General features: G+C 36.9%; 1 protein-coding gene across 2 annotated transcripts in view; it reads left to right on the plus strand.

Moving 5' to 3' along the window:
- PDE11A (phosphodiesterase 11A) overlaps nucleotides 1-17,624 on the plus strand; it is a 185,239-nt gene that overhangs the window by 163,113 nt on the left and 4,502 nt on the right. The window contains exons 17-20 of one of the 2 annotated variants that reach the window (XM_087918209.1): nucleotides 574-641; nucleotides 2,518-2,588; nucleotides 3,347-3,430; nucleotides 9,760-9,840. In XM_087918209.1, coding sequence (XP_087774335.1) covers nucleotides 574-641; nucleotides 2,518-2,588; nucleotides 3,347-3,430; nucleotides 9,760-9,795 — 259 coding nt within the window. In that variant the 3' untranslated portion in view covers nucleotides 9,796-9,840. The remainder of the gene's footprint in view (nucleotides 1-573; nucleotides 642-2,517; nucleotides 2,589-3,346; nucleotides 3,431-9,759; nucleotides 9,841-17,624) is intronic. The other variant, XM_087918156.1, reaches the window with a different exon arrangement.

The raw sequence follows: 17,624 nt of genomic DNA on the forward strand, positions 1-17,624 counted from the left end.
CCATCTAAGTAATTCCTATCTTCCAACACTTATAAAACATATTAGTAGCCAATGTATTAAACTACATTAAGATGGAATAATCCTTACAATAATCTTGAATATTTATTGCGCACAAACGATAGAAACTGTTCAGTGTCTGGAGTGCCTCTCACAATCATTTTCTTAGTACAGTAGCCAGTTACAACCAGGCAAATAAACTACCCAAGCTGTATATATTACATAATTTCCTTTTCATCATGGCATTCCAACTACCCAGTGTCCTATATTATGACTTTATTAATCAGAGTAGTTAGTCTGCAGTGAAACATGGATCTTTTGTAACACTTAATAGTGTTACAAAACACTATTGTTAGCATTGAAAAGTCATTATCTGATTATATCTGTAATGCATTAGCTTTCTTCTACCTAATGACATAAAAACAGTGACTATTCAAACTGTGCCAATCTTTAAATTGGTGAAGAAGGTGTTAAGTCTGCCTCTTAAAAAAAAAAACCTCATGTATTCAGGATGAATCTGTTTAGAAAACCAACAAAGCTTTGTTCCATTTTTTTTTGTTCATTTCTGTTTTTCAGATCAATGCTAATGACAGCTTGTGACCTTGGAGCTGCAACTAAACCATGGGAGATTTCAAGACAGGCAAGTCATGATTAATAGCAGCACAAGAAAGAGGAGGTTCTGTCCCAAAAATTTTCCCAGGAACCTGACACGGAAAGGGCCAAATCTGCAGTCAGGTTACAATACCATTGCTTTCATTAAAAAAAATATCACAGTTCTTCTGCTACATCCAGTTTATTGCCCGGTCCTTTTCTTTTTTCTTGCATAATTGATAACATTGAATAGTATTAGAGTATTTGAAGAGACTCTACTTCCGTAATCACATAATCAATTATAACGAACATTTTCATTTTATTAAAAATGTGAATTAAAAAGAAATTTGGCATATCTAATTGACAGTGCTTTATCCTGGCATAAAATATTGAAGGCAAAGGCTTACAATAAATCTTTATGGAAGACCTTTTAATTTTTTTTTAATTCAAAACTTAAAATTATTTGAGGGATTGCTTAGCTCAGGGGTGTCAAACTGGCGGCCCATGGGCCAGATGTGTCATGCGCAGGCCACGCCCACCCTAGCTCTGCAAAGGGAAAAACATCGCGAAATGTCACGTGACAGTAATTTAATGCCGCAAGTTTGACACCTGTGACTTAGCTTAGTTTTTACCCAACTTGATGCATTTATCTGGAATTCCCATCATTTGTACCCAGAATGGCCGCTATAACCTTATTAAACCTGGCGATAGCATTTTTTTTCTCCATATGGAACAGTATTTTAAAAATTCATTTATTTATATACTATAAGTATCCTTGACTTCCGACAGGTCACCTTGTGTCCTGTCAAAGTAATAACAGATCCCTGAAAAACTACTAAGAACCTGGTTTCAAAGATGCAGCCACTGCAATGCCCCAGTAGTCACATGAACAACATTCAGGTCCTTGGGCAAACTGCCTGCTCTTATGACTGACATCAGCAACACTGCAACTCCCCCTACCTGTCTCTCCCTCCCCCATCCCAGTGTGAGAACAGGACTATACATTTATTCATTTAGTGAAATCATATTCTAAATTGAAAAAGTATGAATTATGGAACGTTTTATGCAAAAACAGAGTTGCAGTTGCTGAATGGCAGTAAAAAAATGGAAATAAAACATGCAAGAGAATAAATGGGTGCTTAATAAATTATTCAACACAGCAAGTAGAGGACGAAATGACTGACTAACCCTTGGTTGTTTATGCACTTGTGGATAAACATTTGTATTATGAATGCTTGTGCTGATGTGTGAGCTCTGTTGGTCGGAAAGGTGAACGTGTATTTGCAGTGTTGGCTGAAAATCCCAAGGTTTTTACAGTGAATGTTACACAATTGTATGATGCAACAAGGAGGATGGATTTGAAATTTAATGTATCAAAGAGAAAACTACGAAAATGAATGGCATGCATGAAATGAATATATTGAAATGTTTTGGTCATGTTTAGAGAGTGAATGAAGATCAAATTAAAAAACAAATATATGAAGAATGAGTGAATGTATCAAGAGAAAGGGGAGAAAATCAAGGAAGTCTTGGTTACCTGGACCCGATGAAAACATCAAAAGGAGACAGATGAGAGAGGTTTAAATAAGGGAAAGGAGTATATGAAGCAATGTACAAACATGTTTGAAGCATGGAGGGTTTCCAAGAGTTAAAAAAAGTATGGAGAGACATAGTGAAGATATTGCTGGGTAGCAGATTAAGTTATGTTGCCTTTTTTCCAAACTCATGTTTTAATTTCCTTTATTATTCTTTTACTATCTATTATTATTTTTCTGCTCTTGGACATAATGTTGCACAGCATGACAGGCACATATTATGCCTAGGTATTCACCAAGGGCATCAAAAAGTCAAATACTTGGGTTTAATCTTTTTACTTAATAAAGGCTTCAGTCTGGATTAATAATTAATAATATAATGTGTTTTAGGTAGCTGAACTTGTAACAAGTGAGTTCTTTGAACAAGGGGACAGGGAGAGATCTGAACTGAAACTCACACCTTCTGTAAGTTAACTACTTTGGTAATTATCTATTGCTGTGGAGTGAGCAAACATAGTGTAATGTACTGTAATGTAGTGTCATGTGATACAAGGATATGATGTCATTAATATTGTAACTATATTCTTTCTCACTATCACTCTGTGTATAAAAATTGAGGTGTGCAAAGTTTTGAATTCCATTCCTGAAAGATACTTTGAATCATGCTAGATAGGACTATCAGATCAGGCTTGCAAAAATGAAGACTATCACTAGATGGCAGCAATAATTTACTGATCTTTATATCGTTCTGCTGCCATCTGATGGCTCTATGGATTTTTGCAGCTCAGATCTGATAACCAGACTTCCCAGAAGTGTGTGAAACTGAGCACAATGGAAATTACTTCACAGTGGAAGCAGGAAGAATTGCATTGAATTTCTCCAAAATGAATAGCAAAAATAATGCTGCTTGTATCTATTTTCTGCTATTTTCCTATGCAACGTAAATGCCAACAATGGATTGCATTTGCTTTATACTAAGGAATTAAATTGTAAAGCAGTCAAATAAATGAAACTTCTACATGCCCTAAACAGGGCCAGAGAATAATAAATGGTTTATTTTTCATTCTAGACAAAAGACAGGAAAATGTGTGTAAAGATTGATTATGGTTTTCAAAGTGTTCCGTTTATAACAATTTGATCCTAGATCCAAAATATTGGATGAAGCAGCTTCTGTAAAATACTCTAGAGTAATAAAGCATGACACATTCCTCTTCTCCGCTCAGGCTATATTTGATCGGAACAGGAAAGATGAACTGCCTCGATTACAGCTGGAATGGATTGATAGTATCTGCATGCCTCTCTATCAGGTAATTGTGCATATTGCTGGTGCAGAGTTAAAAGAAGGCCCAGGGGTTTTGCCTCTCAGTGAAAGGAGGGGGGGGGAGAAGAGGGAGATGACGTAACAATTTTTGCAGCTTTTTCCATCTCACAGATCCTACGCATTTCATTTTCCTCTCCGGAGGCATAAACTACACTTGATAAAGCAGCAAAGGTACTTGTAATGGAGAAATCTATGCAATGAAATGAGTAAATATAGATCAGGGCAAAATCAGTGCAGTCTGTCAGTAAAGAAAGCAAATCAGATATGAAATAATTGTCTTCCTCTACCGTTCCCTGGGTTTCCTTCGTCTGTACGTTCATGCTCTTAATCCATTGGTTTTGGTTTGTAAGTTGCAAGAGCCATAGCAGGGTTTTGTATTTTCCTCCCTTGTTTATTTGTGATGAAGATAATTATTGTTATTATTAGTATTTTTTTAAATTTTTCTAAAAGATAAAACTTTCACTACAACACAAACAAGGCAAAGTATTTTCCCTTTTAAGCAAGTGCTCCATTTCAGAGTTACTGTCATGCCCCTGTCTGAGTCTGAATCCATAGCTGACAGGAAGTGGGAGTATGGCTCCATTGGCTGTGGAGGAAACTGGGGAAGGGCAAAGTCCAGCTGGGCAGGACAGGGAAGAGGTAGAACAAGAGAGAGGGAGTTCAGAGGAAGACTCAGGCCCACCCCCTCTTCATCCTAGGGCAGTCAAGGAGGGACGGAGAAGAGAGCAACATGGGTTGTGTGGCTTACAGAGGAGGAAAGGGCCCTCCTTCCTTTCATTAGACACACCTGGGAAGAGAATTTAAAAGAGAGGCAAACTGAGTGTGGCATCTTCTGGGAACAAACATGAGTTTATCTTGTGTTGACTTTGGTTATCTACATTCCTGGCATCCTCCCAACTGGATTGATTTATTGCCATTCCTTCATATCTGGAATTCCTTCTCTTGCTTTGCCAGATTAATTACCTCATCTTGCCTTGATCGGACTTATAGTTAAAGGTTTTGTTGACAACGTTTTGGACTTGAATCTCTGCAGCCAAAGGTTGTTCCTAGGAGAGTTTTTCTCCAGACCAGAAGGTAACCAGGACATTAGGGGCAAAGTTGGATCGAATAAAGGGACACCTACTTATTATTTGACTGTATTTCCTTTGTGCCATGCCCCAGGTCATCACAATTACAGACAGCACTCTGCTTACAGTTGGGTTACATCAGAGGTGATATTCAGCCACTTCGGACCGCTTCTGGCATTTTGGTAGTGGAAATTTTGAGTAGTTCAGAGAACCAGTAAATACCACCTCTGGCTGGCCCCGCCGTCCCACCCCCACTGTTTCCTGTCCTATATTCTCTTGTTTTTTAGCACAGCTGATACACACAGCAGAGCTAAAAAACAGCTTGGCTCACCAGTGCTGACACCGAGGGTGATCTTTGAGTGCTGTGCACACGAGAAGTGCAAAGTGTGTTCTCATAGACCCGAAAGGAAAAGATTTGGAATCCCACCACTGGGTTACATCCTGAGAGGCTGTTCATAAGTCTGTTTGGTTTGCAAGTCCAACAAACATAAAATCCTATGCAGTTCAGCTCTTGCCTTGCATGGGTGATGGCACCATGATAAAACCTGGCATAGGCTCATCCTCTGGAGTAGAAATGGCAAATTCCCTGCTTTCCTGAAAAAGCAGCCCAGTGGGCTTTGAATAGTGTTGGGAAGAGGGCAAGACAGGGAGTTTGGGCTTCCAGTGAACTACAGATATGTGTGGCACACGGAAACCAAGCCGACTTCTCCCAACCGTTGGATGAAGACCAGTGGGATTCAATTTTTTTTACTACCAGTTCTGTGGGCATAGCTTGATGGGTGTGGCAGGGGAAGGATACTGTAAAATCTCCAGTCAGAGGTGGTATTTGCCAGTTCTCTGAAGTACTCAACATTTCTGCTACTAGTTCTCCAGAACTGGTCAGAACCTGCTGAATACCATTTCTGGTTTGGACAAGTTTGTTCATACTGACAAAACTTTGCAAATTGACAGTACATTAGTAAGGTTTGTACTTCTATTGACAGTACAAAGTAAGGTATGTACTTCTAAAATTTGGTGAGCATGTGCTAGTCAGACAAGAAGTGCTTTGGACACTGCAGAAAACTATTGAGCTGCCGAAGGAAAATTATAATGGAGGACTTTTTGCTTAGTTGTTAACTCAGACTCCTCTGTGCAAGTCCTTTATGTAGCAGTCTTTCCTCTAGTGCTTTTTAAGACAGGTTTTCTATTGACATGCATTTCAATTGTACATTTTATTAAAACATACCAATACGAATTAATATGGATGCTAGTAATTTTTTAAATTACAATCGAGTTTATACATTTTTATATCATTGGTACTGATTTTTTCAAAAAAAAATTGCAATGCGTTTTAATGGAGTTCAGGATCACTATACTTCTTCAGCTGCACTTAGAATAGTTTCAAATAGGCCTCACATTACTGAAGATTAGAGGAAAGAAACTGGATTGATTGATTTGAATATTTATTCATCTATCCCATTACTTGAGCTTACTCAACTCCAAATATGACCTGAGGGGGTTCACAAAATTAAAAGCATGATGTAAAAAAGAATAATGAAGAAAATCATCCAGTATGCTCGTCAATCATCCTGACCAAAGGCTTGATGGAAAAGCTGTATTTTTAGAACTCTTTAAAGGCAGGTAGCAAGTTTCTGGGGAAGATGCTGTTTCAGGAAGCAATAGCTATAACAGAGAAGGTCTGCTTCTTGGATCTTGCTGGACTACATTGCTTAAATTGATGGGACTTAAAGCAAGAAGATTCTGTCTGATTGTTCAGGAGTGTCAGACACTATGGGATCAGATAATCCCCCAGATGACTTAGGCCATATGGGTATTTATAAACGATAATTAAAATCTAAGACACAACACACAACAAAATGTATTAAAGATAAAAAGTATGGGAAATAATTAAAAATTGTTTTGATGCTTCTGATAAAATTCTGTCGATAGGACCATGATGGATACCAAATGAATCTTGTGCAGGGAAGGTTTCTTTAGGTAAGGACATTACTAAACTCTGGCCCCATTCAGGAACAATCTGTTTCATCTCAGATATTTGATGTTGGAGAAGAATCACGAAGACATAACACGATAATTATTTATAATATTTTGATTTTCAGCAGATTGAAGGACTGATTTTTCCCTTAACCCTATAGTGATCATATCGCAAATTTTACAGTGTATTGTTTCAAGTCAAGTAATTGCAATCTATTAAATATCTCATAATAAACATTTATTATTTTATATTACAGTGTTGATCAATTAAAAATAAGTTAAGTGGGGGAAGAAGGAGAATGTGATGAAATAAAACAAAGAATGCTTCTTCAGCCAGAAGTTGTATACTATTTAACTAGCGTTTTTAGCCCAGGAGAGAGAATAGAATTATCCATGGAGATAAAGAACATTCAGAACATTCTTTCTGGATGAGAAGGTTGGATATAACAGTTAAGGATTCAACTTTATACAAGCAGAATTTTACTAGCAAACAGAGATGCATCTAAATGTCTTTTTCCCCCCTCTGTTCATGCTGTATAGCTATTATTCCTCCTTTTTATTATTCCGGCATCGTCTAATGCCATACTACCCTAAGGGGTAAACAGAAAACTTGATGTCATAGTCACATACTGGGAGAGATGCTCCCTAGAATATAAAACTGAGTTTTAATTTCCAGTACAGCCACTGTACCAATGATGCATGGAGACACTGTAAATCCCATTTACACATGGTTAAGAAACCCAAGTTGGAGCTTCATGCTCTACAGATACCCCAGGCTCTGGGTCTCTCTCTCCATACCAATTTATTTTTCAGTGGTAATAAATGGTCTAGAACACACAACATAGAACATTAATGATAATAGCAGCAGGGCGTTTAGTGCTTATGCAGAATTCAGCTTTTTTCATGCAAATGCAAAGAAGGGACTGCATAAAACAGACATGACTATTAGAGATCATTTAACTCAGACACATTGCCCTTCCCTGTGAGGCTCTACTTCCTGCCACTTTTTTTCCTTTTTTATGGGCTAGAATATTTATCTGTTAGAAGTCGCCTACACTGTTAGACTGGGCCACCTTGTAAGATACTGATACAGACTGGCAGCAAAACCAGCAGCTTTGGTTATACCTCTCTTCTAGTAGCCGGGGGCACTTGATCCTATAACGCCAGTATAGATGGGACAGATAATATTTTTATACTTATTATCAGTTTAAATTAGAAAAGTTATATTTTAGATTATGAGGTAGCAGCCCACCTGCAGAAATATCCCAAGCATCCCAAGATCGCTGCGGCAAATTATCATTACCACCAAAGGGAGAAATAGCCAAATAGCCAGTGCTGTTTTGTTTCATTTTTTATATTTTACAGAAGAAGAAAAGTAATAGAAGCTGGGGAGAAAGTTATAAAAAATGTCCAGCCTTGTGTCATTAAATTATTGCTGTTTTCTGGATTTTAGAAAGATGAATTGTAATTGCCAAGCCCTCAAATTTGCGCACGCGCACATTTGAAGTTACGCATCTTTTAATGTATACAAATCCAAATTTGAGAATCACATAACCCCACAGGTTAGGGAAATGTGTAAAAGACCAGTATACAGTACAAACTGGGGAGATTTTTGCAAAGGGGGGGGCGGGGACGGGACTAATGAGTATGGGATTGAGAAAGGAAGTTAAATAAAACCTGCCAGTCACTGCCACCAGTTTCTGCCAGTTCATCTGAAAGAACACAAGCCAATGTGTTTGAGTTGAGATAGGAACTAAAGGATTCCATTTAAAGAAAAGGTATGAGAAATCCCATCTTTTCCCCACTGCATTGTTACGTGCTGGTAGCCATCTTCTGACATGGAAGAATACCCAGGTCAGAGGCCAAGCATTGTGCTTCTGTCTGGGTGAGAAGATAAGCAGTTTGCCAGTGACAGCTGACAGCAGTAGCTTGAAATTTAAGGAATTGTTTGGCCTTGGTAGACAAGTCTCCAGCAGTTTGATCCTGAAAGTGGTGCACCCTTTTTGGAATCCCAGATGGAATGCTCCTTTCACAACACCTCAAAGAATATTTTGAAACGTCTGTGAATGCTGATTACAAAGGTTAAAGAAACTGGCTCACTTTCTTCCTAATCACCCAGAAACAGGATGTCTTGCTCATTTTACATTGGATCATGCAGCTCTTAAATAAAGGTCCCCAGTAATTGACTTCATCCAATAGTATTGATCACAATAATTCATTTTCTTGGCCACTAAATAGCATCTTTTCGATGTCATTTGACTTCATTAAAGAAAAGATAATGTATGGCCTCATGGTTACATAAGTTTTCTAACTTGCTCTGTCTATTCTTAGTGAAAAGCAAAGGTTTGAGAAGAGAGCTGTACTGTTACGGGGCCAAGAAGTGTTGGAAAGTAAGATGGGAGTGAGAAGCAGTTATTCCATTAATGCAATTTTGAGTGATGTTGCAAGAACATCTTTTTTTTTTTAAAGGAATATGTGACATGTGAGATCACAAGTTTTCGTATAACAATTTTTTAATATAAAATTAATAGCTATGGGCTCTGTGTTGCCAGATCCTAAGTTGTAATATATCAGCTGCCTTTTGAAGATTTTAAACAGATGTCCTGCAGGAAATGGTGATATCAGTGGTGTCTCCTGCTGGTGGGAAACAGGGAAGGTCACAATAGAAGGAGTCACGGGATCACCATGGGTGGATCGACAAAGGTCACCATAGGCACAACATGAAAAATGCTTTCTATTATCCCATTAAGAATACCAAAAGAGTATAGAAAACACTCCATTTTCTCCCACTGAAAGGTACTATAGGACTTAACACGTGAAACTATTTCTAAAGGATTTTTTTTAAAAAAAAAATTCAAACCATAATTAGTAGGCAAGAAAGAAATAGGCTAACTGCCCTCAAATAACAGAAACAAAATAGAAATGAAAAGTAAAGTATTTCTATCTGGATTCTAGATGAATGAGGACGATCAAACAACAAGGTGTCATGATGATGCTGATTTTCTTATCATGCAAATTACAAAATTGCAGAGATGAAATGTTCTCACTCAATGAGATAAGCAAAAGAATGTGCAAAAATATGCACGTTTTCTCTTACTTTTGCATGCCGGCTGTGCTCTTTAGGGAAAAAAATACTGCTATTCCAAAAATGTGTTCTGTTTTGCTCATCAGACTGGAACCTGAGACCTGCATGAATATATAGCTGTATAGGCAGTTCTCATTTAATTGGCTCTGAGAACTTGGTCATTAGCTTCAGCTTTCCTTTGCTTTACAGTGTCCAAAGGATATACAATCCGAAACAGCCTGGTGAATCCAAAAGGCAGGAAAGGTTTCTGAAACTTTGCTCACAAGCAAGGTAAAAGGGCAGATCTTATAAACCTTTTTATCCGCTTGCCTGTCCTTTGGAAGGTTCACCCTGGTGCTGAGATTATTAGCAAGCAAGCAAGAAATGTTCATATTTACATTCATTTGAAAGAAAAGAACTATAAGAGAGTAAACAAGCACATAATAGGGAATACACATGGAAAGGACACATCTCCTTAGGAACTGATGGCTGCAAGCCACAAGCTGCACAAGGAGGCAAAGAAAGGACTTTGGTGTGAAACTGTTTAGGGTCTTGTCAGTGTCAAGCAGCAGTGCCAGGGGACTGGAGGATTCTGATCAACTAATTAAGGTCATAGATCTGAGTTTGTAATTTATGGTTTGCAATTTTTAGAGAAGCATTGCACTACAGAGAAAATTAGCTTAGGAAGAGTAGCTTGTTTAAACAATCTATCTGCTCTACAAAGGGAGCGCCTTTGCTCATTCACCAGACATTTTAAACATGCAAATAGATATGATGATCACACACCTGTTCTTTTGCAGAGTATACGTACACAATAAAAGTTATAAGTATTATCATTACCAGTGGCAACTGGAGAAATATTTATTCTAGAAATATTCGTATTTTCTAAAGAAAGGGATGCAGCCGTATTTTTAATATCTGGGATTATTTTTGTAGATTCTTTCAACAATTCTATTGTTCTATGCAAAGAGAAGGATTTCTATTCTATTCTTTTATTTACATTCCAGATTCATTGAGGTGTTCTCTATGTAGTCAGCTTTGCTTGTCTCTTACATTCCAGTAGGAAGGGAAGGGATTGAAAAAACTCAGTCTCAAGGCAAAGAAACTTGAAATGGTATTTGTTATGTGATAGCCCTTTGGAGAAAGAAGGGACTTTTAGACATCAAATGGAGAGAGTTCACTTATAAAATGAATCTGATTCAGATGGTATTTTTAATCCAGTATCAGTTCCACTAGGTAAACCAGACTAGCAAATCAAATCAAATTTAATTTACTCTTAATTAAATTAAATTTAAATTTTAAAAACGACTTCAGCAACAGAGTGGTCAATGTTTGGAATACTCTGCCTGACTCTGTGGTTTCGTCCCCAAACCCCAAAAATTTAACCTTAGACTGTCTACTATTGACCTCACCCCCTTCCTAAGAGGCCTGTAAGGGGGCGTGCATAACTGCACCAATCCTGTTTACCATCCCTGTCCTATTGTTTTTTATTTTTCTTGTAAGTATCTATCTCATGTATTCAAAACTATATTTATTCTTAAACCTGTATCTTGTAAGCAATTGACAAATCAAATAAATACTAAATACTACAAATCGCAGGAAGCCTGAAACTACATTTTACTGAGATTAGCTATAATAACAGAATCTTGCAAGTCTACTTGTGCTGTATCTCTTTCTCCTTCTTATGCTCTAGTGAATCAGGGAGATATCTAATAACATTTTGTTCTGGACTTTAAAAAAGTTTCAACCCCTTTTGCTTAGGCTACAGTTCCTGTTTGACCCCACAACAGCAACTCTGTAACATAGGTTGGCCTGAAAGAGAGCAACTGGCCCACAGTCCCCCAGTGAGCTTCCATAGTTGAGGGTAGTCCCTCTATTCCTACTCCAACATTTTAACTAATATACTACGCCAAGTTCCCTTTACTGTCTTACTAGGTATAATGAAGCACACTAGTTAGGCCTACCAGGTGTAAAGTCATGTCCCTTCCTTCCTTCTATTATTCTTCAGAAGGTATCTATGATGATGGCTGAAATATTTGGGAATACTTCTTTATCTTTTAGGGTTCCTCTTCAGGCAGTAAAGCATAGCAAAGTAAAAACAGAGACCTGACCATGGATGGATCTAGGAACACTTTCTTATTGTCCCAGTGCTGAAGATAGGGAAAATTCCCTTAAGACAACCCAAGCTAGAATTCAGTGCTACAAGACAGGGAAATATTCTAAAATGGGCGCCCCATTTTCTGCTACTGTGTTAAATGGCACTGCGTACAGCACAGAAAAAAGTTAGCAGCAGAATTTTTCCCTTTTGCCTGCAGTGAACTAAATATGTATTTAAGAAATGGGGAGAAGGAAGCAAAAAACAAACTCCTATTCCCAAACCCTTCAATCTCATCACAGATTTCTTTCCTGATAAAATTTGACTCAGCCTTCAAATTGATAAATGATGAAGAAATTATCACACAGGAGTTAAAATGGCATGACTTGGGAGCGTGTATAACATTTCAGAAAAGAAATGAATGGGGTGAAAAAGAGGCAGTTTTTCACAGGTTTAAAGGAAGAACTGGAAGCTCCTGGATCAGTAGTATGCTTTCAAAACAATTGGTTATATAGTGCAATCTCAGAGAGACTGAAATGTAAAGAGGGAATCAAAGCAGAATTTAAGGAAACGATCTGAAAATCTGAAAAACGTGTTCAGAAAAGTTGGCCACAAAACCTGCAGGTAAAACAAAGAAGGGAAAAATTCACTGCAAATCTGAAAGAGAAGATTAATGGATAATTTAACAGCCACTTGGATTTCAAGAAAGACAAAGAGCAAAGAGCATTGCATCAGAAAAGGGCTAGAAATGATGATGGATAGCATGCTCCCTGTAAGTGTTGAGCAAGCCAGAATCACCTTGCGCCTGGCTGGCAAATTCCCAGCTGAGGATAAATCTAAAGAATCTAAGAGACTGATATGGACTGAAGAGATTTCTAAAGATCTATTTAAGAGCCAGGCAGCAAGTATTGATTGCTGTGTGGAACAAATACCATAAGTAAATGGGTGGAGTCGTGTCAGAGGCTGTTCAACTCTATGATAATCAGGGAAATTTGCAGAGATGAAAATTGAAATTCTGCAGCTGTGATTGCTTAAATTATTTCTGAAGTTATGTTATTATGAGGTAAACACAAAAAAATTGCAAACCATGTTGTTAAAATAATTACAGATTTCAAAATATAAGATTATTTATGAATTATATTTAAATCATTTTGCCCTACTTTTTTAGATAAAAGAGTGACTCACAAAAGTCATTAGAAAAAGGTACCATGGCCAGGAATGCAGCTGCCTAAATATGTTATTGGGAAAGGTTTAAATTTATGTAAATACACATTCAAGAAATGTAGGTCCTTTTGATGTACACTTACATACATTTAAAAGTTTAAACGTAAATATATCCAGAATGCTGCAGCACATTACTGACTGAAATTATTATTAGAGAGTGTAAATTCCCATTATAACCGCTTTTTGGAAAATATATATATTTCTGGGCACCCTACAAAATGCTAGCTGTGATTTGCAAAGTACTACATGATTTGGGAATCAGTCAAGAGTACATTCTCTTCTATTAGCTTGCCTAGATTTCAAAGGCATTGAGTTCTTTTCTGCCCACCATCAGTAAAAACCATTTACTGACACAGAACTCCTTGCTAGAATAGGTCATGCTCCATCTGTCTTTGATCTCTTTCTGCCACATTTCAAAAGCGTGTTATTTAAATAGGCTTTTGTTAATTTGAGTTTTAATCAGTTTATTGAAATAGGTTTCAAGAAATAAGGGCTGTTTGCTTTTTTTAATTTTAATTATGCATCTTTCAACATCTGCTTTTAAATAATCATGTTGTGCTTGTTAGTTTCCTCGAGCATGGTTTATTGTGGAACAGCAAGATGTATATTTAATGAGTAAATAAATAATTTGCATATTCCATTCTTTAGTGACCTTCAAAAAAAGCTTTGGAAATACTTCAGTTAAAGCCCTCCTGTCATGTGTGAAAGATCAAGACCACACATGACGTTCCAATTAAACTGCTTATGCACAGGAATCTATTCAACTAACAGTAGCCACTATCTTGGTGCTAGTTTAAGGGTCAATGGGATTCAAGAGGGGTTGGTCTTAGTCTGTTTGTGGCTATATAGAGATTCTAGGCTGATTCCTCTTTTGACTTCATGCCCAGGTTCTGCCGCTCCTTGTCTTATACTTCCTAAGCAATTTGAATATGAGAAATTGTGAATATTAATTGAGCATAGGGATCATAGCCTCAGCCCCATCCTCTACCCTCTCTATTTTCCAAGTGCTAATCTTAAAGAGATTTACAAACATATAGCCAGCTCTCTCCAATTTGAAAGCCTAATGAAGTAGATCCAATGATGTGAAGAACAAACTGAGAATATCAGTTGTTACCAGGACGAGGGGAGTTAAAGAACAAAATTCAGTGTAGCACTTAGATGTGGGCAGTATCATCTATGTGTGATCCTGAAAAGTTCAGCTTCTTTATTCTGTTTATTTTCAAAGAAATAGTTTAATCAACCAACCACAATACTATTATTACTGTTTTGATTTCTGTGGAACTTTCACATGCTAATACCTGTTACCCCTTTAACGTTTTTCTTGTCACCAAGTTCCTTCTTCATGAGATTGTTGAACAGAAGTAAATTAAATAGTTTTGAAGAAAATTAAGCAAAATTCATAGAGTACATCTGTTACCATTATAATAGTAAAGTCGTTTAATATACAGAAGCAATATATTTCTATATAAAACATAGAATAAAACTTAGAATAACAAAACCAAGAAATGGTTACCCAGTGGAAAGGCTTCCTTTCAGAAGTTGTGGATATTCCATCCCTGAGGGCTTTTAAGAAGAGATTGGATAGTCATTTGTCTAAAATGTAATAAGGTCTCCTGCTTGAGGAGGGGATTGGGCTAGAAGACCTCTAAAGTCCCTTCAAACTCTTTTATTCTGTTAAATTATGTTAAGTGCCACAATCAAATGTTTTTGGCAAGAGCTCAGTCTTCAACATCTTCCAGAAGATGGCTATGATATGGGCAGATCTATTGAATATGACTGCACAGTTGAGAAGATTTGAGGAGGCTTTCAAAATCCAACTAATCTGAAGATCAACCCTTATAAAGGGTTGTTCTCACCACAATAAACAATGCTTTTGAGCATTGCCCTTTAAATTCCTGAAAATGGGGAACAATTAGATGCTTTTCTCTGCAGGATTGATCTCTGTAGGTTCTTGCTGATCTCTAAGTTCTTGTATATAGATTATTATATGGCACAGGAAGAATTAAAATTGTTAATTTTTAACACACCTGTTAAAAGTGTGTAAGATACTTGGTGCACAAACTTTTTCATACATACAACTAAATAATATACAACTATATTGCAGAAAAAGTCCAAGAATCAAAGCAGCACTTAACTTTTGTATGCATGCTAGAAATAATACTGTCATGGCCCTAGTGGAGACTGACTCTGAGGGAAAGGAGGAAGAGCCGACAGGGAGTGGAAGTGTGGCTCCAGAGGTTGTGAAGGAGGCTGGGGAAGGGCAGCTGGGCAGCTGTTGCCTGGCTTGTGGTTTTGGGTTTTTTTTACTCGTTATAATTTAAACGCCATTCCCTCCTTCTTGTAACTGCTTGTGTAGTTTTTTGTCTCCAGTCAAGGATATTTGGAGTTTGGAAGCAAAGTGAAGGAATAAAAGGGGCTTTACCTGTTTTTGTGACTATGTTTATTTTGTATCCCACCCTGGGTCATCACAGATACCTTGTTAATAATAATTTCCCTTATGCTTTCCAAATGATGGTCAGCAGGAATAAATTTGAAAAATTGCAATGGTGTATTGTATTCTTAAAAAACTGATGGTGTGACATTTTCAGTAACATCCATTACATATTAGATTTTGGAGACTAAGCCAGACCAAAACGTTTTGAGTTTTTATTTAAATAACTGTTTAAAGGAAATAAATAGGATAGAAAAAGTCCCTGCAAAGGACTTCTCTGTAACTGGCAGCAGAGCGCATGATATGTGTGGAATGAAGTGCTAAAGGGTAGAGGGTCACAGCTGTACCAAAATCAAAAGATTTAAGTGACCCAGTAAATGAATTGGTAAATTGATTTAAATGTGAAAAGGTGCTAAAGAAGTAATTTAGTAAATGTCAAAGGAATCTGCAGGGAGGAAAGAAATGTGGTGCTTTTGAAATAATTTCCCAGAAGCTTCATAAAAGAGTTGATTGCAGTGATTTAGTAAACAACCCCCCCAAAATATAGTAATCAAAAGATTTTAAAAGTTATATCTCAGGCTGTGTATTTTGTATCTAGAAAACCTGAGATCAATGCTTTAGTAGTCAAATTATTTTTAAAGGCTAATTTCTACAAGATTGTAGAATGCTTAATTAAAACACACAAATAGAGTTTAAATATCAAAAGAGCCTCTGAATAAGAACATTTTATGCCTTGCACATAAAATCTACCCTTTTGAGGTATTTCTAACCCAAATGCCATCTGATTCAAGTATATATCAAATGGCAGTATTTTAATAATGTTACATCATTATCTTACCACTGTTCTATACAATTAATTTCTTGTAGTATACTTATAACTGAAAATCAACTATCTCCTTCATTTTTTTAAAATTCACTTTTAATAGCCAAGAGCAATAATGATGTTGGGTTAACTAACCATTGTGTCTTACAAATACACTTCACTAGAAACAGGCGAATATGCTAATTAATCAATCATATAAAAAACATATAAAGTACATTGAATCATCATTTATATGAAGGTTAGTAAGTTATACTAAGGTAACTAAAGTAGCTACTTTAGTACTATATTAAGTTATATTTAGAAAGAATATCACACTAAATAAAAGCCAAGTTCATGTAGTCCAACTATATTTTTTCATAAACAATATGGATTTCCCATTGTGATCTCTCTCCTAATTTGTTCCAGAATATTTCGGCATCCCATAGTAGCAGGTTTTGTTGGTGTGCTGAAAGTCATTTCATTAGTAGGATATCATCCAGTGTTTCTCAACCTCAGGAACTTTAAGATTATTGGGCTTCAACTCCCAGAATTTCCCAGCTAACATGCTTGATAAAGTTGAGAAACACTGATTTAAACTAAGAAGGCTTTCCTTTCTAACTTCTTAAACTGTTTCCTGTTCCACATTTACTTGATAGGAGTCACGTGCTGAACTGCTAATACAAGCCTTCCAGCATTGTAAATACAGCTAGGCCATTTTGAATGTAAAAGTAAAAGTAACTGCACTTGGGAAATTTTTCAGAGGAAACAAAACTCACCAGTGCCTCTTAATTTCCTAGGGCTATGCAAAATATTTCAAAGAGGCAGTTTCCAAAGTCCCTGAAGCCTCAAAAGTGTCCAGAAGACTTGGCACACCTACTTCACAAAATTTCTGTTCTTAATCTCTGCATGCGTATTCACACGCTGATTACTTTGCATATTTACACATAACCGGAGACGTGGGGAAAGTCTTTGAAAAAAACCATACTGAGGCATTAGACCTACTTGTGTCACATCATGTAATAAATGGGCATGAGAATATAGGCCATGTGCTTACACACTCCCAAACTCATCCTTACAAAACACCCAAGCTGCTAAACTTCCTTGACTCTTGAAGTAACATTTTGTTGCTAGGCTTCTATATAGCCTACCAGCCAGCTAGAGAGTTACTCCATGGCCAAATACAGAACATGTTGCCCATCTTTATTTATTACAACGATTAGAATAAAACTAAGGCTGGGGAGTCCTTGGACAAATATCTAATTGGCTTCAGGGTTGGACCACCTTTGGCCAAATGTTCTCACATAATTTATCTTGACATTTTTGTTAGAATAAAGTGGAAAAACTAGAATAAAGTAAAAAAAAAAAATGACAGCCTCAATCTCAAGATGTGACAAGAGACTAACTGCTTGTTTAGATAAAACATTTTTAATGGTTGCTTTATCTCATTTTTCACCAGGACATGTTAGCTATCTCCCTGTCTCCTTCAGGATTTCTTTTAATGTTTTAAAATATGTTGTGCAACA

Source organism: Pseudonaja textilis, chromosome 1 (genome assembly GCF_049901715.1).
Source record: "Pseudonaja textilis isolate UNSWEBS1 chromosome 1, rPseTex1.2, whole genome shotgun sequence".
Taxonomy (NCBI): Eukaryota; Metazoa; Chordata; class Lepidosauria; order Squamata; family Elapidae; genus Pseudonaja; species Pseudonaja textilis.